Genomic DNA, 26,552 nt, shown 5'->3' on the forward strand with positions numbered 1-26,552 from the left:
GGAGCTACTGCTCTGTAATTGTGGCCCCGTCGCTGCCATCGAGAACTCATAATTGGATGGATCTTTTAGCCTTTGTGTAGTTGGTTGGGATGTGATGCAGCTGTCAGAGCAGCATTTACATTCTCAGCATTGTCAGGCAGTCAGCTATAATTGTAACCATTGTATGGCTGCTTCACTGATAGTCCAGCTCACCAGACATGCTAATAAACACATTTTATTTTCAGCCACTGGGGATCTGCTGAGTGGTTTGGCTTAAAATCCTGCTGGGGAAGTATTGATTATAGTTTTTGTTTGTTTTTTCCTCCTCACTCCTCCTTTCATATCATTCCTGTGCACCATAACCGTGTATTTCAGATTTGCCTTTTTCTTTCCATACAGTGTACATAGAGTTGATACCCTGCTAATATCCTGCTACACTCCCTGGTTTTTGTTCATGGGATTTCTGTTGGTTGCTTTTGTTGGTTGTTTTTGGTTAGTTGGTTGGGCTTTGGGTTGTTTTTTTTTTTTTTTTTTAGCAACTATTTACCTCATTAATTGGAAAACACTAAGAAAACATTTTTGCACTTAATGTCGTTTGAAGCTCTTGTAATTTAGAGAGCTCTTAGTTATATTACAAGAACTTCTTTGTATTGAAAGATGTACTTCTGAATGAACTTCTGGAGTGCAAGGAGGTGACCGGTGTCGTCTTAGGTGCTCAAAAATAATTGAGGAAAACTAGTTTAAATGACTTTTTGGAAACTCCTTGAGGTTTTGTTTTTCTTATTTGTTTAAAAGAAAAAAAAAAAACTGAAGTAGTTATTCTCATTTGCATTAATGAATTTGTTCTAAAGCCTTTGTACACTGCATGAGGTAATTTTTTTTTTAATTCTAAAACTAATTAAAATTTGGTTATGACAAACATTAATGAGTTGTGAGGCTTTTTTTTATATATATCTGAAATCCTAGCTATGTTGACTGAGAGCTATTTAACTTTAGGGGACATTTTCATGTGTAAGTACAAAAGAAATGTCAAGGACTTGCTTTGTTTTTGTTAATGGGTTGCTTGTTCCTGTATTTCCTCTGCCCTCCCACCCATTTAATTGTGTTTGTGTAATACATTAATGTCTGGAAAAAAAAATAAATCCAGCTTAGAATATTGTATTCATAACTGTCTGACTTGTGGATTGATTTAACCGTTGTTTTCCTTATTGACAACTTGGAAACAAGTAAATTTGTAAATATTTGAATAATTATTTTAGGTGGCATCGATAATGATGGAAACATTTCAGTAGGCAGGAGCTAAATATAACAATTGCAAATAGAAATGTAAGTTCCTTGGCTAATCCACCTTTTCTGCATCGCGCTCCAAACCAGGCAGTCAGAAATTACTTTTTGCATCTTTTGCAATGCTTACAAAAACCCAATCCATTTTATGGTGCTTTCAAAGATATAGTGTTTAGTGGGGAGTAGGTCAGCACATTTATGACTTCATAACATGACGCTTAATTGCACAGGCAGAATATAACCTCGGTTTTCATCAAAGTAAGCTTTACTTTTCCTGGTCCATTTATCCTCTTTTCAAAATAAACAAAGGCTATACATGAGTGTATCTGATACTACTAGAGGTCACTAGGGTATCCTACCTGTTGTTGCTGTAAATTTCATCACCATTTGCACCTGACAGACCCGGGGCAGTCTGCAATGCTAAAAGCAGAGCCTGGCAGGGTGCCCCTTCACTGTGGACGTTGTGTGCCTGGACTTGGCTCAGCATCACTCGGGAAGTAGTAGGAGTCTGTTAACTAAGAGCACATCATGCTTTAAAATAACTTATGGTTCTAAGTGCTGATCTGCTTTGTGAAATTGGTGCGCTGCAATTTTGCACAAATGAAATGGAGAATATGAATGAATGAATGTCTGCTTTGATTCTCATAGTCCAAGCAGCCCTCTGTGCATACGTAGGATGGGCAGAGCAGAGGCAGTATCCTACTGCTCTTACAGAATCAGCCTGGCTCTGGCACCTGAACATTCCACAGCCTTCACCCATAAGCTTTGTATAGCATTTCTTGTCAGGAAGCACAGCTTTCTTCCTGCTCTGGTGGATAAAATTGCTGCTGTACCTCATTTTAAAGAAGGCTCCCGTTGCCAAATTCTGATGAAAATTCATTTTACTTGACACAAAACATCTACCAAAACCTTCCATTTCTCTCTTCCCACACTTCCACCACACGTGCATCTTGGCATCAGTGTGTCAGGGAACTGCTGCCTGTTAGATAACAATGCTAACGTTAGATAACAAAAATCTCTTGGGATACCCTGAGGAAAAATGATGTGAGATGCAGTTGTTTTGAAAGCTTGAGTAAGAAGTATGAAATATTTTTGTATTCAGGCTGAAATCTTACATTGAGAAAAGTGTGCCTAAGTGTGTCTTTCCTCTGTAAGAGATCACACTGCTTGTTTTTTCAAGTACTGGTGTATTTAACTTGCTGTTTGGGATTCGGTATTATTGAGTGGCAGCAAAAAAGGTCTCACATTTAGAGAATGTAGAGAAAGAATTTAACACTTAGCATTCTTTCACAGAAACGATCTACCTTGCAGAATAAAACCCCAACTTTGTAGATTCTAACTGTGATTCTTAGCTTGCTAATTTGTCTTAACTCGTTGCTCAGATGTTTTCTATGGGGGAAATAAAAGGTAGCATGACAAGTTCTTTTGCTTGTTCCTTGCAACAGTTCAGTTCCTGTGGATGTAATACTGAGAAGCTAGTTATGGCTTCCTGAACTTACAGCTTTCGGTTGTCTCCAGACAAAGCCAAGGCAGACACATGCCTTGTCCAGGTGATGATGCTGTCTCTGCAGTGCAGGTCTGTTAATACACCAACTTCAGCTCCATACGGTTTCCTTCTCCTTTCTGGCAACTCCGCTCCTGATGAGAGAGACACAGTCAAGTGTTAGATTTGTTGATGCCACATGCATTTTTTTTAGCATCACATGGGCTTTTTCTGAAACTCCATATAGCTCTGGAGTAAAGGTTTCTTTGTTTTTATTTTGATGAGTTCAGTGACAAGTATTGAACAGAAAAGAAAGTAAGGCAGAGAAGTGCAGGTTCTTTGGAAACTGCAGCCCTGAAGTAGACTATTGCATGAGAGGGCAGAAAGCTTGTATTTAAGACAAGGTTGGGTAAGACACAAATAATGCAGCCAAAGGGTCTGCATAGGTAGCTGAAACACAAATATATTGAGTCAAGCATCTACATGATCTGTCAAAGACTTGCCCAGGCTTGAAAATTGTTTCAGGCGAAATTGAACTAGTTTATGCTTAAGTTCCTTCCACCAACAAATGAAGTGCATTTGTAGCAGTTTTCTATATTCATAGGAATATGGATTTTGGAAGCAACATTTTGTTAGTGTTTTTTTCAGAATAAAACATCTCCTGTTGGTGCTCTGTGCTACTCTACCAATAACCATTCCTGCTCTGCTGCTACCTTGATTTCCTTTGGTAAATCCTGGGTGCCTGGTGCTGGCCCATGCAATTTAGGTCATGGAAAGTTCAGAAGTCATAATCATTCAGCTAGCATGTTTCAGAACTCATATTCTGAAGCGTGATGCTTTGGGAAAAGCCTCAGGAGTGACTGCCCAGTAGAATACCATCCAGTGCACAAGCTGCTGTCCAAAAAAAAAAGAGATTTGACAACAAGGACCTAAGCAAGTTCTACGAGGGAAGGAGAAGAGCTTTATTAGGGCTGTCGGAATGTTTTATTATCACCATTAGCAGCAAAAGGGATCTGGTTTGGCAGAGACTTCTGTTCCTTCTTCATGAAGCATTATATCATGTAATTAATTTTGTGCCCCCATGACCACTGTGAAAACAGATGGATTTACCTCTGGCAAAGTTCATGAGATCTCTGTGGACCTTATTCTGGGGAAGGTCTGTCACAGCTGTATTTCACAGACCGTACCAATGACATCTCTGGATACTGACCTAGGGTGAGCTGATTTTCTATTGAAAACTTAAAACACAAGGAGCCAACGGACCCAGAAGTAGATGAGAAGAGGTCCAATGAAAGTGCTTTATGCTACACAATTGGATGGATGGAAACTGAAAGAGCTTCCTTCCCAACACTGTTTCTGTGCCACTTAGAGGCATGAGGCTGCTACCAGTATGGAACCTCAGACTCCTGGCATTTTAAGAAACGCTTCTGATTTTTAAAAACAAAGCAGCCACGCATCAGAGAATCCTTTCTGATTACCATAGCCATAATCTTCATTTGTGATAATTAAAAATAAAAAATTAAAAAAAATTACAAAATACTGTGATAAAATTTTAACAGACTTTACACCGAGCCCATATTAAGATAAAACTGAGGGTGTTTTAGGTGGTACTGAACTGTCAGACAGTGACATCCTTTCTGCCCACATCTCAGTGTTCACTGTCAGCAATGGCTTTCAGCAGTGGTGGTATTTGAAATAAGCGGTTTCCAGGTGGGAGGCTCTGTGCTCATTTGTATTTTCAGCCATTGGAAGGGGCAATCTCTCCAGCAAAAACCATCCGTTTACTCAGGCAGCACTGTGGGCAGAAGGGAATTTTGCCTTCAACCAGCTGAGCTCCTTCAGGATTTTCACTCCATTATTTACCTTGTAAATTAGACTCCCGGGGGAGGGAGGGTGGGGAGGAAAGGGGGTTGCAGATGTTGGAAATGCTGCATGTAAAAACCGTGTATGTTTGTCTCCCTTTTTTGTTTTTCCCTTTTAATATTAAACAGCCATTTTCACTGCTGGTTCTCTGCCTTAGGATAGAAGAGCAACACTTGCTAGAAACAAAAGAAAGGGAGTGGTAGCAGGGCGTGTCAAGAAAAAGGACAGAAACCGATATAGAAAATCATTGAGTGTGGTTCCTTCCCATTCCTGTCACGAGCACGCTTAGTGCTGTGCTTCACAAAACGAGAGACAAATGTTTTTATTGAATGAAGAGAAGGTGAAGTTTCCTTTGCATTTCTGGTCAACGTCAGCCAAAGCCACAAAGTTACCCCCTTCAGCTTTCAGCCCCGTTAAGCTTTTTCTAACACTGCAGTGGACTTTTGCAGGACTCCAGGAGAAAAATACGGAGTAAATTAGCGACAAATTTGACAGATTCTTCCCTGGGGAGGGGGGGACCCAGCATTCACTTATGACTCAGCCTTGTCAATATCAAGCGATTAGCTTAGTCACTTGGTGCTTTTTTCCCAAACAACCGCTGCCCTCATCCCCTGTGGTGATTTGGGATGAAGCTTTTGCTGCTCACACCTCTGGGGCGACGCCAAGCACGCGGCCTGCAGCCAAACGCAATCTGACGTGAACCCCAGCGCTTAGCTATCGTTTTAGTCCTCGGGGCAAGCCGGCTGCTTTAGTAGCTGTGTTTTTCCAACGCTGCTCCCCGTAGCAGAAGATTATTCAGTTTTAACCGCTCCTTCTCACACAGACAGGACCGAGTGCCGCTCGCAGCGCTCCAGCCACGAGGCGCTGGGCTCACCCCTCAGTTCGGACCCGCTTGCCCCCAGACGACGCCGGAGAGCTGAAGGCTGAGCTTCGTCTCCGCCTCGCCCTCACAGCGCCCATGGACTCCACTTGCAGCAGCCCGCACCCCTTCTTCACGGCCGCCCCGCGCCCTCGTCGGCAGCCACCGCGCATGCGCGCCCACAGCCCGCCACCACCGCCCGCCGAACACGCATGCGCACAAGCCGCCGCTCCCCGCCCCGCCCCTCCCATCCGGAGCTGTGCGCAGGCGCAGTGCGCGCCGCCTGCCCGCCCGGCTGGTGCGTGCGAGAGAGAAGATGGCGGCGGCGGGGGCAGCAGCGTGAGGCGCACGGGAGACACCGAGCTCCCTACGGAAGCGGGCCGTCATGGCCGTAAACGGCGCTCAGGTACCGGCCGGCTTCTTCTTTCTGACTCTGGGAGCCTCGGGGCCTCCTAGGCGGCTCTATAGGGCGGCTGGGCCCCGCGGCGCGGCTCGCCGAGGGGGGGAGCGTGGTGGCCGGGAGTAGGCCCAGGGTGATTCTGCAGCTTCATTGAATCTCCTCGGCGTGGTGGGGGGCTCCGCTGGCGGCTGGGCCTCGGCGCTCCCACCGCCCTACCGAGCGGCCCCGCGTGCTGGGGGCGGCCCCGGGGGGGGAGGGGGGCAGCGGTGCTCGGGGAGGGGAAGGAGCGGGGCGGGGAGCGGGAGGCGGCCCGGCGGAGCTCTGGGCGGGATAGAGTCGTTGCCGATCCCCACCTTCGGCCACGGCGGGGAGGGGTGTGGGAGGGGGTGGGGGGACTGGTGGGGGGGGGGGGCGGGGAAGGCTCCGTAGATCGTAGGCTGTTTTTCGGAGGGGGGCAAAGAGGAGAATGGCAGCCTGGAAGCGATTCTATAATGGGAAGGGAATAAGGAGATTTGTAAAGTAATCCTTTTCCCCTCCCCCCCCCCCATCCCCCCCCGGCCGAACACGCCGCGCTTTGGGGTGCAAAGGGCCGGGAAGGGGGGGTGGGGCCGCTTTTCCCACCCGCACCCATTGGGCTGCGCTGCCGGCCGGGGCTCTGCGAGCTGCTGGGTGCGCGGCCAGCATGGCACGCAGCGACCGGGTGCGTTTCCTATTGCCTTTGTAACGCTTTTCTTTTTCTTTTTTCTCCTCCCCCCCCCCTTTTTTTTTTTTTTTTTTTTTTTTTCTTCTCCACGCGACCAGAGGCAGCGTCTGGTGCGCTGCGGTGCGCTTACGGTGAACTCGCAGCGAGTTTGGTTTTGGTGAATGGTAAAGTTTAGGGAACTTGGCATTTAAAATGAATCCTGCTGTTAAAGCACGTGCTTTCCGGTGGGGAATTCTTCTGTGGAATTGGAGCGTTTGAAACACATCGATGCATCATCTGGTGTAGTGTGCTTTAACACGGGGTGACTGCAGTGCACACAGTGGAGTTGTGTGTTAGCAGCACTGACCGATTTTTTCCTCAAAAGTAAAGCGTGTAATTGGTGAAAATTGTATTCGTGGTATTTCTTGTCCAGCTTCCTTTATGCTTGAGCAAAGGGGCAGGACCTGGCTCTGGTAGGTGGTGTTTTCAGGGCAGCCGTGTGTCTGGAGTTTGTTTCAAATGCACTCTGATGGCCTGGAATTGCAACATTTCTTATCCTTTAGCTATTTTTTCAACCCGGAGGAAGCACAGTTCTGTACATCGTGTGCCCTAATTAATGATAATTAGAATGCAGCATATATCAAAAAGATTGAATGTCCCAAGCAGAGGCTTTTTTGCTCACTGCCTTCTCTCCCTTCAGCACAGGCAGTGTCTGTATCGCTTCGATAAGACTGACATTTTTGTTGCAGATTTTTCTCAATTTAGAAGAATAAAGGAAATTTTTGTGTCTGTACTTAATTAAGTTGCTGTACCTTGAATTGAAAGAGGAGAGCTGAGCTCGTGATTTGGTTTAGGGTGAAGCACTGCATAGCTGCAATTAAAAGTAGATGGTATGTTCATCTTTAGTAGCAACTTGCTGTGTGCTGTCTATTTTAAATCAAAGCATTTTTTAGGTAAAAAGAGATATTTTGGTCTTGTAAGGATTGCAGTTTCACTTCCTGAATTATTTATGAATTTAATCTGTCAGTTATCTTACAGTTAATGTTTTGTGTCATTATTTTTCTTTTTTCCCCTCTAATTTGAACAGCTTATTTATGTGATGCAAGAGAGGTTCAAATGGATATCTATACTAGAGCAATACACTGCTATTCTGCTGAAGGAAGGTAGTAATGTTCTGGTCTCTGGGATGGAAAATCTGGAGATAAGCTTAGCAGTTTTACATGTTTTCTTTTATTTTAGGATGGTAGTATTGAAGACTAGTAGAAAAAATGAAATTGTTTTGCTGAAGTGCTGTATTCTAAGCACAAGACCACGTAGTTTTTTCACTCAGAGGGTGGTGATGCATTGGAACAGGTTGTCCAAGGAGGTTGTGGATGCCCCATCCCTGGAGGCATTCATTGCCAGGCTGGATGTGGCTCTGGGCAGCCTGGTGGTTGGTGATCCTGTGCATAGCAGGAGGTTTGAAACTAGATGGTCATTTTCAACCCAGGTCATTCTACAATTCTATAGTTTAGTTGCTCTGTTTGTGTCACAATGCTGCATTCTGGGCCAGAGATTTCCCATGTGATTCATTGGAGCACACCGTTGTTGAGATGTTTGCTCTGCCACGTGAATGAAAAGTCTCTCTAAATAGTTAAAACGCACTGTAGGATTTCTGCCAATGGATGGGTTCGTATAGCAGTGTGCACAAGCACTCTGTTGGTCGCTTTGCACATTCTAACAGATGATTCATGGAACATGACCCTATAGTATATTTTCAAAGGAGGGATTAAACGTGGACGGCCAGCTAGTCTGCAGGCGCATCAGAGTGAGGTAACACAGTTCAGATAATGCCGGTTGCTCGTACGTCTGTATTCCATGCCATTATTTCATAATCATTTAATGAGATATTTAAGTGTTGCTGTTGGTTTTCTGGGCGTATTCTGAGCGTATTCAAAATTCTGGAGGCAAGCAAGACACAAACCAGTTGTATCACTACAGGTTCTGCGTGGTGCTGCAGAGGGGGAGCTGATTAACGCTGAGCGTAGTGGAAACCATTTCTCATGAAGGACGTTTAAGAGAAAAACTGAAACGTTTCCCTGTTTGGAATGGTAATACTGAAGAGTTGTTTTAGCCTCTCTCCTATCCTTTTGATAGAGTGCATTAATGCAGACACTTCATTTGCAAATCTTGTGAAAACAAGGTAAGCAGAAGAAAGGATACCGTAGCAGAATGAATCATTTATGCTTGTTTTGCTCTGTCACCGTTCGGGTGGTGTCAGATTAACTCGGTGTCATTTGAAATGCCCCATGTTGCCCCCAGAACCAGCACCAATGAAAACCAGTAGGGCTTGTGTTCAGAAGGAGCTGAACAAGCTTGTGAGCTGCTCATGCTCACCCAGGCCTGGCAACCAGAATAACTGGAACCTGGCTCCTGAGTGCAGCCAGCTCTGCTCATGGTGCTATGGGATGCCTGAGGCTGGAGCTTGCACTGGAGGGGTGAAAAAGTCTGCAGGCATGTATCATCTCTGCAGTGTATGGCCTGAGGTTTGTGAGTGGTGTTGATTGGGAAATCAGCGTCTCCAAAAAAAAAAAAAAAAAAGGCTGTTCTACAGCTGGAGGAGTTCCATGTGTTGTCCTTGTGTCTGTGCAGATGTGTCTCATGCCGTATGTCCTGCAGGCAGAAAGATAAGTTGGAAGAGAGGGCAGCATGGATCCTGTCGGTCGAGTTCCTAAAATGAATGGAAAGCTGTGGCTTGGGTGGGAGCACTCAGAACGCAGCGTGTTGCAGGAGGGCATTGCCTTCTGCTGTTGTGCTCAGCTGAGTTTTGGTGTTCTGAAGGTCTGATGACGAAGAAGTTGGATTGGTGGCTCCTTTTTTCCATTCTAGGAGCCCGTCTTCCATGACACAGGACTGGTTGGGAAGGTACTGCTGCCAGAACTGTTGCTGATGGAGCCATCCTGGGCTTCCATGCTCCCCAGAGCTCAGGCTGCAGAAAGAGCTGAGTTAGGTAGCCAGGAGGTATCATTTGTCTCTCTGAAATGTGAATGGTGAATCCCTGTAGTACGGCGTGTGAGTGTGGGCTGGTTGGCTTTAAAAAGGAAGTCTGGGAAACCTGACATAGAGCTTAAATTTGGAAGTGTGTGGCGGGTGTGTGGCAGCATGCAAATAATAGAAAGAAATCCATGCTTTTTGTGAGTCACTCCTATACATTCTGTGAGTTTTAACTTATAGCACTGATAGTGAGATTTTTGGAGTGGAACCTACTACTTGCTTATTAATAAATAAACTTTTGTTGGCAGTTGTGCAGTCACGCTGCTTTCTCCATTTGTATAGCTGGTAAAATAGCTGTGAACTTTAGTGGGGTTTTGCTTATAGGTAAACTATGCTGTCTGATTGCTGCTCAGTGCAATGCTGTGCAATATATACAACGTGCTGTGTAATACAAAACGGGCAAAGCTGTTGTAATAGAACTTGCTGGCCTTGGGCCACTGGATTATAGTCATTTGTCACTCTAATGCCATTTCAGCAATGTAGATGTTCATTTCCAAAGAATTAAACATGCTGGAACTGCGGTTTTCCATGGAGGTGCTTTATGTGTGATCATTAAACATACAACTCGGGATTATGGAACAAAGAGTTATGCTTCATGGTGGAAAAAAAGTGTATGTATGTACATATATATGCACAAACACTCCATAATGAAGTTAATAATTTCAGATAGGATTTATAAACTTTGATTTATGAAATTGTGATTTATAGGTTTAACTTATTGCCAGTAATGGTGCCATGTGGATTCTTTTTAAAACACTTTTAAAGGATTTTGCCATACCAATGCTCATGGTGATATATTCACTAAGTCTCTTGCAGTAAAACATTGAAATACATTAGTCCTTTTCATTCTTTATTTGACTCCCTAACGCTTAATTTAATTGCAAATGTTCTTAAATGTATTTAAAATGTCAAGAACTTTTTCTCCTTGTTTGACAGCGTAAGATCTGGGGGTCACAGGACAAGAAAGATGCAGAGCTCTTAGAGTAGTCCAGAGGAGGGCCACTAAGATGATCAGAGGACTGGAGCACCTCTCCTGTGAGGAAAGGTTGAGGGAACTGGGCTTGTTTAGCTTGGAGAAGAGAAGGTTCTGGGGAGACCTCATTGTGGCCTTCCAGTACTTGAAGGGAGCGGATAAACAGGAGGGGGAATGGCTCTTTACGAGGGTGGGTAGTGATAGGACAAGGGGGAATGGTTTTAAACTGAGACAGGAGAGGTTTAGGTTGGATATTAGGAGGAAGTTTTTCACCCAGAGGGTGGTGATGCACTGGAACAGGTTGCCCAAGGAGGTTGTGGATGCCCCATCCCTGGAGGCATTCAAGGCCAGGCTGGATGTGGCTCTGGGCAGCCTGGGCTGCTGGTTGGTGACCCTGCACATAGCAGGGAGTTGATACTGGATGGTCGTTGTGGTCCTTTTCAACCCAGGCCATTCTATGATCTATTAATCCTCAGCACACATCACGAAGTCAGGTTCTTTCACCTATAGCTAGGCAGGAGGTGGCTTAAATCACAGTAGTGCTGACTGAGTGATTGTGTGAGGCTCACTGACAGCATACACCTGCAACCTGACAAAGGTTGACACAAACTGAAGGAAAGCATTCTTAGGTTTAAGGATGATCACAGAAGTTAACGTTTGATGTATTGTTTTTGAATTAATGTATGGTAGTTTTAAAGAAGCGTTGTGTGTTATTTGTCTTGGGATTAGGTTTGGGAAGAAAGGCACGTGGGTCAGCTTCGCTGCGTGTAACCTTTGCACAAAGTGGAAAATCACTTAAGGGTTGGATAACAGTTTGATACAATGATTGGGGTTTGGCTTGGAGTTGGAAGAGGAGAACGTCCTATCTGTGAAGAGCTAGATAGAGGAACATCTCTAAAGGCTCAGAGAAAAAATGCATTTTAAAAAGTGTTTTTTCGAAGAATTCTGTGTATGGAAGACTTCTTTTTTTCCCTCTTTGTTTGAACTGAACTGAGCATAGCAGCAGAAATAGCAGTGCTGCATTCCCTCCGTGCAGCAGGCATGGTTTTTTTGCACATTCAGAGCCTGCTGCAGTGATTCACGGGCTGTCTGCATTGCTTCTCCCTACCGAATTTGCAGCCTGGCGGACTTACAAGTGTAATTTAAAACCCAGAAATCGTATATCCTTCATGCAAAGAGGCAGAGGCTTTTGTCATGAAAATGTTTTGTCTTGTTGGAGTTGGGATTCCTTCATGGGTAGTGTAGCAACATGTTTCCTATAGTGATCTTACAGTGTCAAGGTAATGTTAGCAGTGTTGTAGGTGCTTAGCAGCTTTGCCATATGCACATAGCTATCTTATTGGGACCTTTATATAGTTTGCTCTTTAGACTGTTGCAAAAACACACGTGTTTGAGGTTGGCTTAAAACCAGCTGATATTAGCAGGAAAGAGCCCTGAGATGCAGAGTGGATCCCTGCTGTCACATGGTAGAAGTGAGCCCTTCGCTCACACTGACCTCTGTGCAAAGGCACTGCTCAGTGCTGTGGTGCCAAATGTGGGATTCTCTCTCCTGGTTTTCTGCTGAAGTTCCTGCAGCACCTGCTGCATGGTTGGTCAGGATCACATTAGTTTTAAAGGGGGAAATGAATTCAGTGCTAACTCTCTTCACAGAGTGGGAGTAGGGGAACTGCTGGCAGGAATAAAGGGGAGGTGGAGGTGAGATACTGACCTTCTTGGATCTTGCTGCAAGAATTGGGGTGGGTGAAGAGGCAGATGGAAAACACTGCATGGCTCAATGGTAGCAGTAGACAATTAGATTGATCATACTCAGTGTTTTTGGACCATGGTGTGATAAAAGGAGAGGGGAAATAGAGCAGAGAGGGAGAAAGAGTCATGGTCAGCACAAGCTAATGGCTGAATTGTAAGAACAATCTATTTCTCTTGAGTTCAGTCAACCTTGGTCTACCCATTGAATCATATGGTCTCTAATAATAGCTGGTTGTTACTAAAGAAAGAACTGCTGTAACTGTCCATAAAACATGGAAAACCTCACTTGCTGTTCTCTTGCTGCCTTCAGAATACAAAACTAAAGCTGCCACTGTTCAAAAGGTTCTATGGAACACAGTAGTTAATGGTTACAAAAAACAAAGTCAGTGAGAACTTATTTAGGCAATTCTCTGTATTCATTTTCTTGGCTATAAGCTGTGATCACAGGCTGCGATCCCTTCACAGGTTAAGCTTCTGTGAATTGCAGATAATGGAAGGTCATCACGAAAAGGAGACAACAAGAAAGTGTTTGTAAAACTGTTTGCACTGTTAATATACTTTAATAGTGAGATGCATAAAATTATCATCCTGCATTTGCAACTGGCAAAGAATGTTGGCACAGCAGAATCCTAAAAAGGGTAAAAGAGGAATTGTCAGCTTCCAGAGCAGAAATAAAGCTGTTGGCTTTGCCCATGTTGACAAGTTGGCATTCTCAGGCTTCTGAATTTTACCCATGTCCCAGCATCACCCTGGATTGAGGTAGTCACTCCTGTTGCTGTGTGTCAAAAGGGTCTGCAAAGGGCAGAGCTGGTGTTTCAACGTTGTCTTAAGTGGAGAGGATGAGGGTGATGGGTGTGTATTACACTTAGAGCTAACGACTGTCATGTCAAGGCCATTATTTGCCATAATTGCGTCCTTAAAATAGAGATCTCTCAGACTTCTCATCAGCACTGACTCCTGGAATGAGGAGGGCAGTTGTGCATGATGTTTTTAGGGTGCTTTGTGGTGCTGCTGGTACTGTGCTTGGAGGCTGTGCTGGGTTGGGGAAATCTCATTGCTGCCCTCAGCAGCTCGTGGCTGTATGTTGGGCTGCCTTCAGTGTGGGCATGCAGGATTCCCACGGTAGCATGACTTCAGTTGGTCTGAATTCTGAGTTTTGTAGCTTAAAATCTTCAGGCTTAGCTGAGAACTGAGGTGTTTAATAGCAGTTTGCTTTGCGTGCCAATTTTTTTTATTACTGTTTATGCTTCAAATTCATTTTATGACGGCCCTTAAAATATGCCTTTGATTAGTGCACAAAAGCTTATTATGTTATCTTTGAAGGCTGCCTTCAAGTTTCAGAAACACACTGATCTGCTCACTGAGAAGCCAAATTGCAATATTTGATAATGGCAGACCAGTAATTGGAAACTTGGTTTGTATTTTCTGTCTGTATTTCCAAACAGCCCATTCAGACAATAGCGTGAGCTCCTGATTGATTTACTGAATGCTTTTATGATTTCCAGGCATTCTTTTTTACTGCATTTGGGACTGAGGGAGTCAACATATACTCACATTAGTGCATTCTTTCTAAAACTGCTTAAATTGATGCTGTTGGGAAGCGGAAAGTACGATAAATGCACGGTGTGCAGGTTGCAGTGTGAGGGTTGGGTTTCAGCGTGCTGCTGGGCTGCTCCAGCACTGCAGATCAGGTGGCACCCGCTGCTCTTTTTGTGGGGCTCCTGAAAGTGTTTCACCTCCTTTGCAGTGCGGGGGAGAGGATGGAGGTGCTGAGGTTGCAGAGGTGAGGGCCTGAGCAGGGCTGTGGGGGTGCTGGGTTGGTTCTGCTCATTTGTGCAACAGGGAAGCTGGATGCTACCAGGAGACCTCATGTAAGGGAAGACGTGATGCTACGTCACTGCCAGTGATGTTCTTTTGATACAAGCTACCTAAAAATGGTTTTAATATCAACAGGGTTATTATCACTCATAAAACTGCTGCCATAGTCGCATCCAGTGATTTAGTTGTAGCGTTATATTAGTCTGTGAATTTGTTTTAACAACTGTCTTGTATATAAAATTGTGTTGCAAGTACTTAAGCAGTTAAACCGTCCCTGAAGGAGGTGGCACACTCACGGTGTCCCAGTTTTCTTTTTAACTTCAGTACCCCTGCAAAATAGAAGTTGCTGCCATGGGCAGTGCTGTATTTTCTCAGGTTTCTGCCTGCCACCGCTCACATGTCAGGATGGGAGAGGAGATGGATGGCTGCCTGTGTACTGAGAATCAAAACAATAGTAGTGTCTTCGGTTTCTGTCTGCCAGCAGCACATTTGTCATCCGATGAGCTGATAGAAGGGACCCGAGCTCCTGCAGGGAGACAACCGAGTAAGAACCTCTCTGCTCCATTACTGTCAAACGTCAACAGTTAGAGAGCTTAAAAATATTGGAGAGGTAACGTTTTTAATGTGGTTAGGCATGTTTAATGAACACCTTGTGTCATTTTCTGATCTTCGTGGGTTTTTTTTCCTCCACCTTGCTGTTTCATTTTCAGCCATTTCCCTGTGAGGTTATAATCTGTTTTTGGCAGTGTGCAGCTGCAGAGGGCAAAGTGTCACTCCCAATCTCTTGGATCTTTTACTTTGTACAGGCTCCTCACCTCTGATCCCCACCCCCAGCACATAGAAGCAGCCTGCATAGCTTTCTCTGTCTGAGGAGAATCATCTTGCTGATCTGTTCAGTGTGTGCCAGTGCTGGCTCAGGAGAAGAGGTTGGATTGGGATTATGGCAAGAGGAAGAGGAGAGCAAAAGCTGTGCCTATGGAGAATGCAGTGCAGCAGATGGTACTTGGTTTTGATGGTCAGGCAGTGCTTTCTCTTACTGCCACTGTTAAAAGCATGGTGCCTTGCCAGGTAGTTATTCCTATGTAGGCTCAGAGTATCATTAGCTTCTGCATTGTCTTACTGTCATATTTTTGGTGGTCGGTGTGGTTTTGATAGGACTTTGCATGGTGTGTGTAGGTTCATATTAAACTTCCCAGGTGAAGTCTCACATAACCACAGTTGTACGTGCTCAGCATCACAGCCTGCATCACTGAATGCTATGCCAGGCCTTCAGAGGAGTCCTAGCAGCCCTGCTGGGTGGGCTCAGTTGCCTACTGAACTGTTAATCTGTGTTCCTTGTCAGGTTAGAGTCCAGACGGCTAATTTTTACCTTGCCTAATCTTAGCCACCTTAAATCCTACCTTGAGTAATTGCTTGTGAAAAGCGTTGTGTGGGTAACTTGTTCAGCTCTGCTGCTGTTAAGGATAGGTTGTAGTTTTCCACCACAACAGTTGTGAAGAAGCTGTCTATTCTTTTCCCACATTTCTTTATTACCCAGTGTGTTTTTTAGCTTGCTTGACAAATTGGAAGAACAGTGCCTGGTGTAACATCATCCCCTGGGATGAGTCTGTATCGATCCTGTGAAGTATTATTCCTTTGAGAAGATGTGAACAGTAGAAATGAGCTAAGAATGTATTGAATGCACACAAATGAATGGGACTTAAGATACAACCTGTCTTCATTTTTATGCAGCTTTGCATTTGAGCACTCTATTTGAGAAGTGTAACCTTTTGGTGTAATTTCCTCACCTTAAATAATAGTGTGCCACTGGAGTCCTACTGGTAGTGTCTGCAAGGTTAGCACCTGTAACTGCATTGTAAAGGGCATTGGTTGTTTGAGCAATTCTCAAGAGAAGGAAGCATGAGCTGAGATGCAGGCTGCTGTGCTTGGGTTACAGGCACTTCTGACAGTCATGCACTTGTGCAGTTCCAGAGTTTTGGGTGATGCTTCTGCTTTTGGAGAGGAGAGTGGTCTGACAGGCACAGATGAGTTCTTTCTATTTTTCTTCTGTGCTGTCCCCACTGATAACTTCTGATCCTGTGATCCATTTAACACTTGTTTCCTCCTTCTTGGCCTCATCAAGCCAATTGTAATCTCCTTAAACCACTTTAAAATGTGCTTATATTCAAACATATTTAATTTCTTAAAACTGGGGAGATTTTCCTCCCATAGCTCTACCTTTTTTTAAAATTCTTTAGTAACCTTAACAACCTTGCCCAAGTTTAGAGGTATTGGATGTTTGGCTTTTTTGTTCTTCTTATTTTAAATTGCAAGTTTGAAGGAGAAGAGTTGCTTACGAGGTAAGAGCAGGTACAATAAGCACAGAAGAAGAAAAACTTTCTGCTGCCTGGGTTCTGTCAAGCACCTTTGATACTGGCTGGCTAGCAGCCCTCCCAGGGTAGCCTGCCTTTGTTCTGGTAGCCACGGGCATCCTGCCTTGCCTGGCTTGGAATGTGCTGCTTCCTCCATGCTACAAACTTAAGCTGGTAGGAGGGAGAGCACATGTGCTGCTTGTTCTTCCACAGGTGGAAAGAAGCTTGCTGGAAATGATCCTTCCAAAATCTCGGTTGCTAAAATACCTGCTGAATAAAGCTTTTGTAAACTTCAGGGAAATACCAATTTATATCATATGTCTGGAATTTGGGTGGGCTAGTGTGAGCTGTTCAAAGACAATTTGCTATTTAATGTGGCCAAAACATCATTCTCCAGATGTAAAACCAATTTTACTGTGCACTCAGAGCTTCGTTCTGCTATAGGTATCTTGCACAAAGGTTACAGCCCTAATGATTACAGTCTGGCAGAGAAGAACAAGGGCTAACACTGAGGCATTTCTGCTGGGAGGTATTAGATGAAATTAGTAAGAGGTTGTTTTGACTGTCTCACAACAAAATAGTAGTTTGGCTGTATTCTAGAACAACTTCATGTTCCAACTTCACACTGCAGTGCTTGTTGTGCTATAGCAAACCAGATTATTTTTTGTTTTCATTATTGGAAGAGTTCAGAATTTGCAAACTCATGCAGTAACGTGTTCAGTGCAAGCAGAGCATTGGACTCAATGCCTGCTAATTGCTAGCAGCCAGCTTGGAGCTGGTGTTAGCAAAGAAGTAAGAGCTCTGTGAAGTGAAGCTGTGGCTCTCCTGTCACTGGGTGATTGCTTTGGGTTCCCAAGTAAATTATAAAAGTGCATTGCTCTCATTAAAAACAAAATCTCTGTTCTAGCGTTACTTAAAAAGTAAAGTAGTGGCTGTTTTGGAGCCTCTTTCTTTTTTGCAGAAGAAAAATCTCCAGAGGGAAAAGCTGTGAATGAGAAATATGGAGGTGGCATTGCTGAAACTGCCCTGCTTTGGAGGATGGAAGATAATGAGTCTTCCCATGGGTGTGGAGGGTATGCTGCTCTCATAAAGTAAATGATGTCTGTGTAAGGTGATGGGATGATTTTTATTCTGCTCCACCTTTTCCTCCCTAACTATAGCCAGCTTCTTCAACCTAGTTATTCCTTGAAGCAGCTGCTGTTTGTTTGAAGTGGAAGAATTCCAGTAAGTACCTTATTTTTGGTAACAAAAAGAGGAGAGTACATGAACAGAATTGGTTTTGGTATAAGATGACAGAGTTTTGGCAGATATCTTTATGATTACTAATCAGTGCGCTGTTCTTACTTAAAATGTTACATCGTTGATGAAAGCTAGTAGTTATGGAAGGGCACAGCCTGCTCTGCTTTTGTGAATATTTGAAATAGAGTCTTCATGATAAATTGGTCAGCTTGTGTTCATACTAGTCGGAGATGTGTGGAAAAACGCCAGATTTCCTTTAGCTGTAGGGGTTCTGTAATAAGGTCCAAGAAATCCTAACTGACAAAAAAGGGAGAGCACAGTCATGCAGTGTTGGCATTCTTATTTATTTTGTTAAGCCTATGATTGTTTAAATGGTAGGAAGGCAGAGTTGCACTGACTCATGGTCTCTGCTGACCTACATTTACCTAGCTCATATCTTTCTCCAGGCACTGCCTGCATTTGTTCATGTTCTAGTTCCAAGCTCCAGGCTAGTGATAAAGGTCTAAAGCAGGGCTAAGTTTGCTCACAATTCGTTGGGTTTTCAACTGTTAAAAGCATTTATGTGCTTTTTTTCCCCCTAAAACAACCTTATTTCTGTAGTTCTTTTTTACAAAAACGGACAATTTAATATCTAGTAGTTTTGGGGTTTTTTTATTCAGTCTTTCTAGAGGCGTAGCATTTTTCTTTCCAGAAACTTGTTTGCCTAAAATACTGCTGTTTTACAGTTGTGATACAGCTGTGAAGACGGCCAGTGGTCGATCTTAGCTCCTGGATGTAGGAGCTTGCCCATTTTGTGTTGTGTTTTTTAAGCACCTTAGCAATATTTTTCATGGGGTTTGAAAGATCAGAAGGCTTCGTATCAAAAAAAGAGATGGTCCATGTGCTAAGATAAGACTTAATGGATTTCAGCCTCAAAAGGAAGGAGAGCTGAAGAAAAATTGTCTTTCCCTTTTCAAGAAAACTTGACCAAGTGTGTGGATGAAGCAAAGGTGTGAGAGAAGCACTTTATGTACTGCTGGAATGGCTGATTTAAGAGCATTTTCTCTACTGACGACACCCAGGTGTGCTCACACACAGCTTTCTGTTGCCACCACTGTCTGCAAGGCTCAATTCCTTCCTCTACTCCAGCTTATCCTGAGAACTTCCACAAAGCATACTTAGTATTAAAGACATCTCCGTGAGCAAGATTGTGTGGTTTATGGTATAAGTGAAATAACTGAATAGTTTGTCTATGTGAACTAGTTTTTACTTGTTATGCCTTCTGCTTAGATGGAGTTGAATTATTTCTTGCCACCAGCAAGTAAAAACTGCATTTTTTTTAATTTATTTTTTTTTTTACTCCTGTGGAGAAGCAGTTGAAGTGGGAGTGTTTGCAATTGAAACTAATTTGACTGCAAGATCTGAAGCTGTTGGTTATCAGATGAAAGCCAATTTAATGCTGCTTGAAAGCAGGAGTTGACACTTCATTTTCCTAGCTTTCTTATTGCACAGGTGATGCCAAGATAATGATGCATGAGCAGTGCTATTTCTACCCACTTTTCTAGGACAAGTGCTGTGTAATGTGTTCCTCTTCCTTGTGCTCCTCTGGAGAGGGTTTGTGTAGCTGCACTGGAACAGCAGCAGGGATTGCATTCCAGGCAGGAGGTAATGTTTTGCAAGTGCTTAAGGGAGAGCACAGCAAAAAAACCCCAGCAGTCCACATGGAAAGAGTTTGCAGGTCAGGCACTGTGATCCTTTGGGGTCTTCTGAGACTATTTTTCCCCTTTTTGGAATGAGTTATGTTTCCGCTGCTTTTGTTTGCTTGGTTAAGATGTTGCTTGATTGGTTAAGGCAATCAGTTATAGAGCTGGAAGAGTGCTTCTGCTTTTATTACTGTGCTATGGAAAACAAATTTTTTTTGGTGAGGATTTATTTTCTTAATTGTCATTCTGTAACTTGTGGTACAAACAGATGCAGTTAGCATCAAGGATTTAAAGATGATGTTATTGATGGAACTCTTTGTTCAAAATGGCATAAAATTTGCTGGAATGCAGACATATTTCACACTATTGTAATCAAATTATAGGGATTAATTTTAAAAGGCATTTCAGTTTTATTGTTGATTTTATTGGTGTTTCAAATGACTGTTAAGAAATCCTGGGGGTGTTGCTGTAAAAGAGGTGTTTGACAGAACTTTGGGAGGCATGTACTTGACATGGGGATTCAATCCCTGCCAGTTTCAGTGGGCTCATCCAGCACTCTCAGCTTGTAGGAAAGAAAAAAGTACACTGGAAAAGTGATAGACACTTCTTTTGAAAGAAACTACATCTGCAGAGTGTTTGTATAATGTTCTAGTATGTCACAATTTTAGTTTAGAGGGAGGCAAAGGGAAGGGTCTCTTTATATTGTGATAATAGGAGCTCAGAACTGTAGTTGTATCCGATTCTGGTGTGTAACAGCTTTTTTATATTACATAAGAATGTTTTGAGTTTAGTTCCGGACCTTTAATTACAACATTTGGATAGGTTTAATAACGTATTATATGTGTCTGGCATATGATCAGATTTGGTTGCAATTGTGAATTGCAAAATGGAACAGATCCATCAGTCCTCCCCAGGTTTACTGCCTTGTTTTTCCATTCTAGGCAGAGGTCTGGAAGCAGTGGTGGGGAAGTGGAAAGGTAGTAGAGGTGGATTTGCTTCTCCCAAGAGTTCCACAGTGTCTCCTCCTCTTCCGTCCCCTGCAGGAGAGCCTGTCATTTTCCATTTGCTTTTCTAATATTAGCTACAGGTGGAAGATAGTTGAAATTCATAATTTGAGAGTATTTTCACACTGTTCTTCATCTGTGGCAGAAATGGAGTTCACCAGCAGGCTTTCGAGTTATTTAAAGGATCCTTGAGTGCTCTTAATGCCAAGTTGATGGTTATTCTTTAAAGGTAAATAATCTGGGGAGCAGCAGGAGAAATGCAATGTGAAATATGTACTGCTGGAAAGAGAGAGGATTGCTTCTTGGGAGCTGGAGCAGGAAGCTTGTGCATACGCTGCAGGGTAGTTGGAAGGTAGATCAGATTTAACTCTGAATTAAGCCTCTTGGGGATTATTTATCTTTAAATGTAGGTCTAGGGCCAACATTACGATAGGAAATTTTCACAACTCTGTGATGTCATGACAGAGCTTTATTCCCAAATCTGGTGTTCGTAGAAGACCAGGCTCTCCTCCAAGCATTATTCCTGTTCTACCTTGTGAGTTGCCGTTGGCATCATTGATTGTTGCTTGGCATGCTCTGCAAGCTGATGCTCATGTTTATCAGGGAGTGTAGGTTTGCTGATTTCTGAAAAACACAGTTAAGTGCTAAACTGTAATTTGCTGTAACTTTTAGGTTGGATGTCAGGGGAAGTTCTTCACTATGAGAGTGGTGAGGTGTTAGAACAGGCTGCCCAGAGGGGCTGTGGGTGCCCCGTCCCTGGAGGTGTTCGAGGCCAGGTTGGATGGGGCCCTGGGCAGCCTGGTATTAAATGTGGAGGTTGGTGGTCCTGCCTGTGGGTGGGGGGTTGGAGATTCGTGATCCTTGAGGTCCCTTCCAACCTGGGCCGTTCTGTGTGATTTTGCTCAGAAGCAAGCTTAATTTTTGTCTTAAAAAGAAATTTTGTGAATTTCTTGGAGTAATGAAGTTTAGCTTTTCACTACTGTAATCTTGTAATTTTGGGAGTATTTTTACATTACTATACGTATTTTGGTTTCTGTAGTATCCATGGTAATATACGTGGATAAGAGAGCAAGATCCCATCTCATCTCCACGTGACTCATCAAAACTTCTCTCAGTAGTAGTATTGCTCAGGGAAGTGAAGTGATGTGTAGGTATCTGTGCTGTTCTAGAAGGTAAAACTGGTTGTGTGTGGGGCTTATATGAGCTGACACAACTCTAGTGTCTCACTCGATGTTTGCTGGTTTAGAATTGATCATGGGTTGCGCTGGAGCTCATGCTGTGGATGCCTCTCTTGTCTGAAGGAAAATGCGTTGTGTAGAGTTTTGGTGACTGAAATAGTTTGCTAAAGACTTAGGGAGAGTGATGGCTGGGATGCAAACAGGTAAGTTTCTGGCTTTCAACACATGAGCCATTCTGTTTACCAGTATCTTAAAATACATGGCACTTCACTATGAATATGAATTGCACGGAATGTAAGTCCTTCTTTAACAAAAATCTTTTTTTCTCTTTTATTTGTAGTATATTTTTGGGGAGTTCAGCCCTGATGAATTTAATCAGTTCTTTGTGACTCCACGTTGCTCTGTTGAGGTAAGGTCTACTTTTCCTTATCAACATTTTAAAGCTGCAGCTCTTGGCATATATTTGAAATATAACTCTGCGATTTTTATCATTCTCTTAGCTTTCTAATTTACAACTGAAGATATTGAACAGAAGTCTTCTTTTCATGTATGTGGATGTTAAGTCAATTTTTAGAAATAAGAAATGGATTATTCTGCCTTCTTCCTGTCATCTTTCAGAGCTGCAATAGCTGACACTGTAGTGATAAAATGTGGAAAATGAGTTATTCATTCCTATTACCTCCATTTAATTGCCTTTTTATTTCCTATTTCTTAAGAGGTGAATGTAGATAACTTTCAGCTGTGTTCTTAGTTGTGAGTAAGGTAAACTTCTAAATCTTTTGAACCTTTTGAAGCTCTTTTTTGTTTTTGTTTGTTTTTTTTTTAAGTATTTTCAAATGAAACTCTAATTATCAAACCTACTCTAAAAACAAAAGGGCTGTGCATGAGATCTGAGAAATGAGAATGTATAACTAGTGTGGTATACCTCTAGCAGTAATAAAGGTGTTCAGAGGCTGTGGGCAGTGGGTCAGAAATTGAAAGATAATTTCTACTTGCCTTTAGGGATAGTTTTGTGTCTTCTCTGGGAGGTGGGAAGCAGTGTAGAACAGATCTTGAGGTAAAATGTTTCTTCTGGTTTTTATTACTGTTTCCTCACCATTAAATACAGCTTCTTTAAAGCTACTCTCACAAAGTATGTTGAGGAGGCATGAACCTTCAGCGTAAAACGAAGCAAGACTGCTTCAAATACCTGTCTCAAGAGCACTGCTTGCTGGTTAGCTGTCAGAAACAAAAACTGATGAACAATGTTCCTTAAATTTGTCCTTGATCTGGTTCACTTCAATGTTTTAATTATCTGGATGATGGAAAAGAAAAGCTAGATTATAAAACTGAAGTGGTGTTTGACATACATTCTGTTTGAGGACAGTGCCAGCCCTGGGAGTCCCAGCACCTGTTGTTGCTGGTGTCCTTCTGAAGTCCCTTACTTACCTATTGTCAGAGGCAAGAGACTAATTAAAGCTAAAAGTTGTCCATAATTCTCTTCTGAAGTAACTTTTTGAACATGTGTTCTCTCAGATATCAGTTGGCTGAATTTATTCAGATGACCCAGTTGCATGAAACAAAGAAACTCAGAAATCTCTTCTGTACACATGGTGGTGATTAACCAGATATATATAGTGACCAGTAGGTGGGCTATTGTATTTTTTAGTCTTTTTTTACTTGCTATTTTATTTTAAGCCATTGGAATCAGAAAAAGGAATGAACCACAAGTTTCATTGTGGACTGATGGGTATAGATTTAAATGGTAGGTTTTTTTTTTTTCTTAACTGTAAAAATACATATAATCTGTGTTCAGTGCTAATTTAGATAATAGGTTTTAACAGCTTGGAGCCTGTCTTCCATTTTGATTTTTGATGTGGAAATTTGATGTACTCAGATGTTCTGTTATTTACAGATGGATTTTACAATATATGTCCTTGTTATGTGCTTGCTAGTAATGCAGTTATAGAAGTATTTTCAAGCTACCTCTGATAGACCACTGTCCACAGTGCTTTAAATAGGTAGTATGTAAGGATTTTCAGTTCTGTGGAAGCAAAGACTTCACTGGATGCCTTTGAAACTTATTGTGCTGTTAGATCAATATTATAGCCCCATCAAACTGCACGATGTCTCCCGTTGGAGAAGGAGTTCAGCTGTTCTCCAGGCAGCTGTGAGGCTGCTATGTAGCAGTGGCAACCAGTTTAATGGCAGGCACAAGAGAAGGCATTCAGCTGCTGGGGAAGTCCAGGGGGAGGCAATGGAGGGATTAGAAATTGCCCACCTCTGATTATACAATAGAAAAGGTTCTATCAGTCTTTAAGTCCGTAAAACGATGCCAGTGTTTTATACTGGAGTAGTTTACAATCCAGATGGTTTCTGTGTGCTGGGATTGTGTTATGCTTAGAATGATCATCAGAAGTACTTGTTTTTGTTAAATGTAATTACTTCGTTAGGTAGAATGTTACCCTTGAAGCGTTTCAGCTAGTAGCTGAACCAGGTCAAGAGTCAGCAGATATTCACACCTAAACCTTTTGTATAAAGCTCTGTTTTTATCCTTTCTTGAGTAACATGGTCTGTCTTTTCTTTTCAAGTGAAAGCTGAAGCAGATTTTTTTTCTTGTTTTTAAAATTGTACTGAGTTAGTTGATGAAGGAGCATCTTGATACTGCGAGGTGAAGTGGTTTAGAATGATGAGCCTATGATGTGTAACCAAGATAATCTTTATCTTTCAGTAACGGTGGTAATCTGCAAGGACACTTGAAGCTACAGTACAGGATTTTCTAAATATAGAACCATGAGTTCAAGACACACTCAGAAAATTAGACCTTAACAGCAGGGTTATTCTTAAAGTATCCAGATGTTTCAAATGAAATTGTCATTAATGAGAATTTGTTTCATTTCTTTATACAGCTTCCCCCTTACAATGAAACCGTTTCATGCGGCATTAAGTCCACAGGTAAGTGTTTCATCATGGTGAGAATTCAACATCCACTTCTGAAAACGTGGTTTTGAAACTTTCCCTAAAACTACTGCAGGTTCTCTTTAAATTTTTTTTTCTTTAGAACTCAGCAGATATATCATCAGGTTGTTTTTTTTAAGCCCATATGTTGTATGGGACTATTTGAAGACGTTGTTAAACATCAGCTGATCAGCATGGATGTACTTCTCAGTTGTGCTGTCACAATCTTAACATCCTGCTCAAATAGTGTAGAATGCAACTGTAAAACTGTGAAGTGCTGGAGCTTGCTGGTGAACTTGTACAGAAGAAACTAGTGGAGTTTCTTTTGTGAACCTTAGGGAACATAAAGGAAGCTGAGATTTACCCAGAGAATGATGTAAGTGTCATCCAGATCTTCTTCCAGTTAATCCAAATGTTTAACTGGACATTTCTCAGAAGTACTTACGAAGACCCAAATGCACATGTTTAAGAATGAGTTACTATGCTTAGCAACTTTGACCTTGCATTTAAATGTAAATAAGTTATAAAAGGGAAAAGAGGCCCTGCTTGAAAGCATATGTGAAGCACTGTTGAAAATCAGGCAGCTTTATATGTAGTGTAAGACTAGTTTTAGGATCCCAAGTAATTTTAAGTAGGAGTTTGACAAGTTCATTAAAAGGGCTTTATGGTGGTCCAGACTGGTACTGGTGGCAGGGGTGCCCAGTCATACCTTGCTTTGTCTAACTATGGATTTAAACCATAGATTTTGATGTTAACAAGCTGTACAGAAAGTTGGTTTGTACAAATGTTTTTCAGATCATTCCTAGATCCTGAGAGAGTCCCTCCCAACCCTGAGATTAGGTAATGACAGTGAATTAGGTTTTGCCTGAGAACTGTCTTTAACAGGCTTGCACTGTACTGTGCATGCATGTTATCACTGTGGTGGCTGCAGAAGAAACTGGCAACTAAAATGGAATGCTGTGCTTATGCAGAAGATTTGTAATTACATGGAGACCACACGTACTGACCACGTTGTCACCCCGTAGCCTAATTTTTTCTACTTATCTCAGTATTTAATTTTATTACATAATTAGAAGACTTGTTAATACTTACTAGGAATAATCGAATCACAGCTGAAGCTCTCATATTCAGTCTAATTAGTACTGTGTTCACAGCTTTGGTTATTGTACATAGACGTTGTCCTGGAAGCGTTTGTTGATACTTGTTTCAATATGCTGTCATGTTGTTCCTGACAGATGCATCTGTTTCAGTCCATTCACCAATTGTACTCTGAACTGGATTGAAACAAAATTGCCCAGAAGCCAAGTGGAAAATCAAAACAAATAGAAAAAAATTACCTCTCATTTTTCAGACGAGTTTTACATGATCTTGTGGCAAATGAGCTTCTGCCAGGCAACCTGTAGACTAACTATAGGGTAGCTATTGCTGCTTATTATTTAATTCCTGCTGCAAGGTGTGAAGTTAAATTCTTTGCTTGCGATCTCCTAATTTGTATTTAATGCTGGAATATCAGTTACGCTGTTGGCTAGATTTTGTTCAACAGAGTTCATGTTGTGCCTTCAGCTAAATTAACCTTCTGCTGCAGTGATAAGCGATGTTTTGTTTTCTGCTCTCTTCCTGCCCTGGGTTGGCTCTTGTGATTGTCTAGTCCATAGTAAGCTGATTAGTCCACCAGAACAGAAGAAAATACTCTCTTGGACTATTTTTTGCCAGGTTAGTTTTGGACAGCACAGGTACTGGAAGCTTACAGGAGGAGCTGGCGAGGAGGGTATGCCTGAGACCTCTCACTTTTGGCTGTAGTAGACTTAACTCACAAAAGGAAACCTATTTTTCTTTCAAAGCAATTACTGTTATTTTTTAAAACTGAGATTTTGAAGAAGAAACAGAAGTCCCAGATCACTTGAAATTGGTAGGAATTTGAAATGTGCAGTCATTCAGTCTTACTGCCGTTGAGTATTACACGTCACCAGTGGTAGAGAACTAGCTCTCAGTCTGTATGTGAACTAACAAGTTACTACAGAAGCAGATGAACTAATCAGCA

The 26,552-nt window shown here is 42.5% G+C and overlaps 1 protein-coding gene and 1 long non-coding RNA gene across 2 annotated transcripts in view; one reads left to right on the plus strand and one right to left on the minus strand.

Annotated features, from left to right (window-relative positions):
- Nucleotides 1-771: 771 nt before the first annotated feature.
- Nucleotides 772-5,785, minus strand: LOC146543506 (uncharacterized). The gene is made up of 2 exons (XR_014886243.1): nucleotides 5,258-5,785; nucleotides 772-2,901 (listed from the first exon to the last, which is right to left on the minus strand). It is a non-coding gene; the product is annotated as an uncharacterized LOC146543506 (long non-coding RNA).
- Nucleotides 5,717-26,552, plus strand: part of USP10 (ubiquitin specific peptidase 10) — a 44,380-nt gene continuing 23,544 nt past the window's right edge. Inside the window, exons 1-3 of the mRNA XM_085235353.1 lie at nucleotides 5,717-5,874; nucleotides 21,915-21,983; nucleotides 24,463-24,508. Coding sequence (XP_085091479.1) covers nucleotides 5,854-5,874; nucleotides 21,915-21,983; nucleotides 24,463-24,508 — 136 coding nt within the window. The 5' untranslated portion in view covers nucleotides 5,717-5,853. The remainder of the gene's footprint in view (nucleotides 5,875-21,914; nucleotides 21,984-24,462; nucleotides 24,509-26,552) is intronic.

The sequence above is a fragment of the Meleagris gallopavo genome, chromosome 13 (genome assembly GCF_905368555.1).
Source record: "Meleagris gallopavo chromosome 13, MGAL_WU_HG_1.1, whole genome shotgun sequence".
NCBI classification, from domain to species: domain Eukaryota; kingdom Metazoa; phylum Chordata; class Aves; order Galliformes; family Phasianidae; genus Meleagris; species Meleagris gallopavo.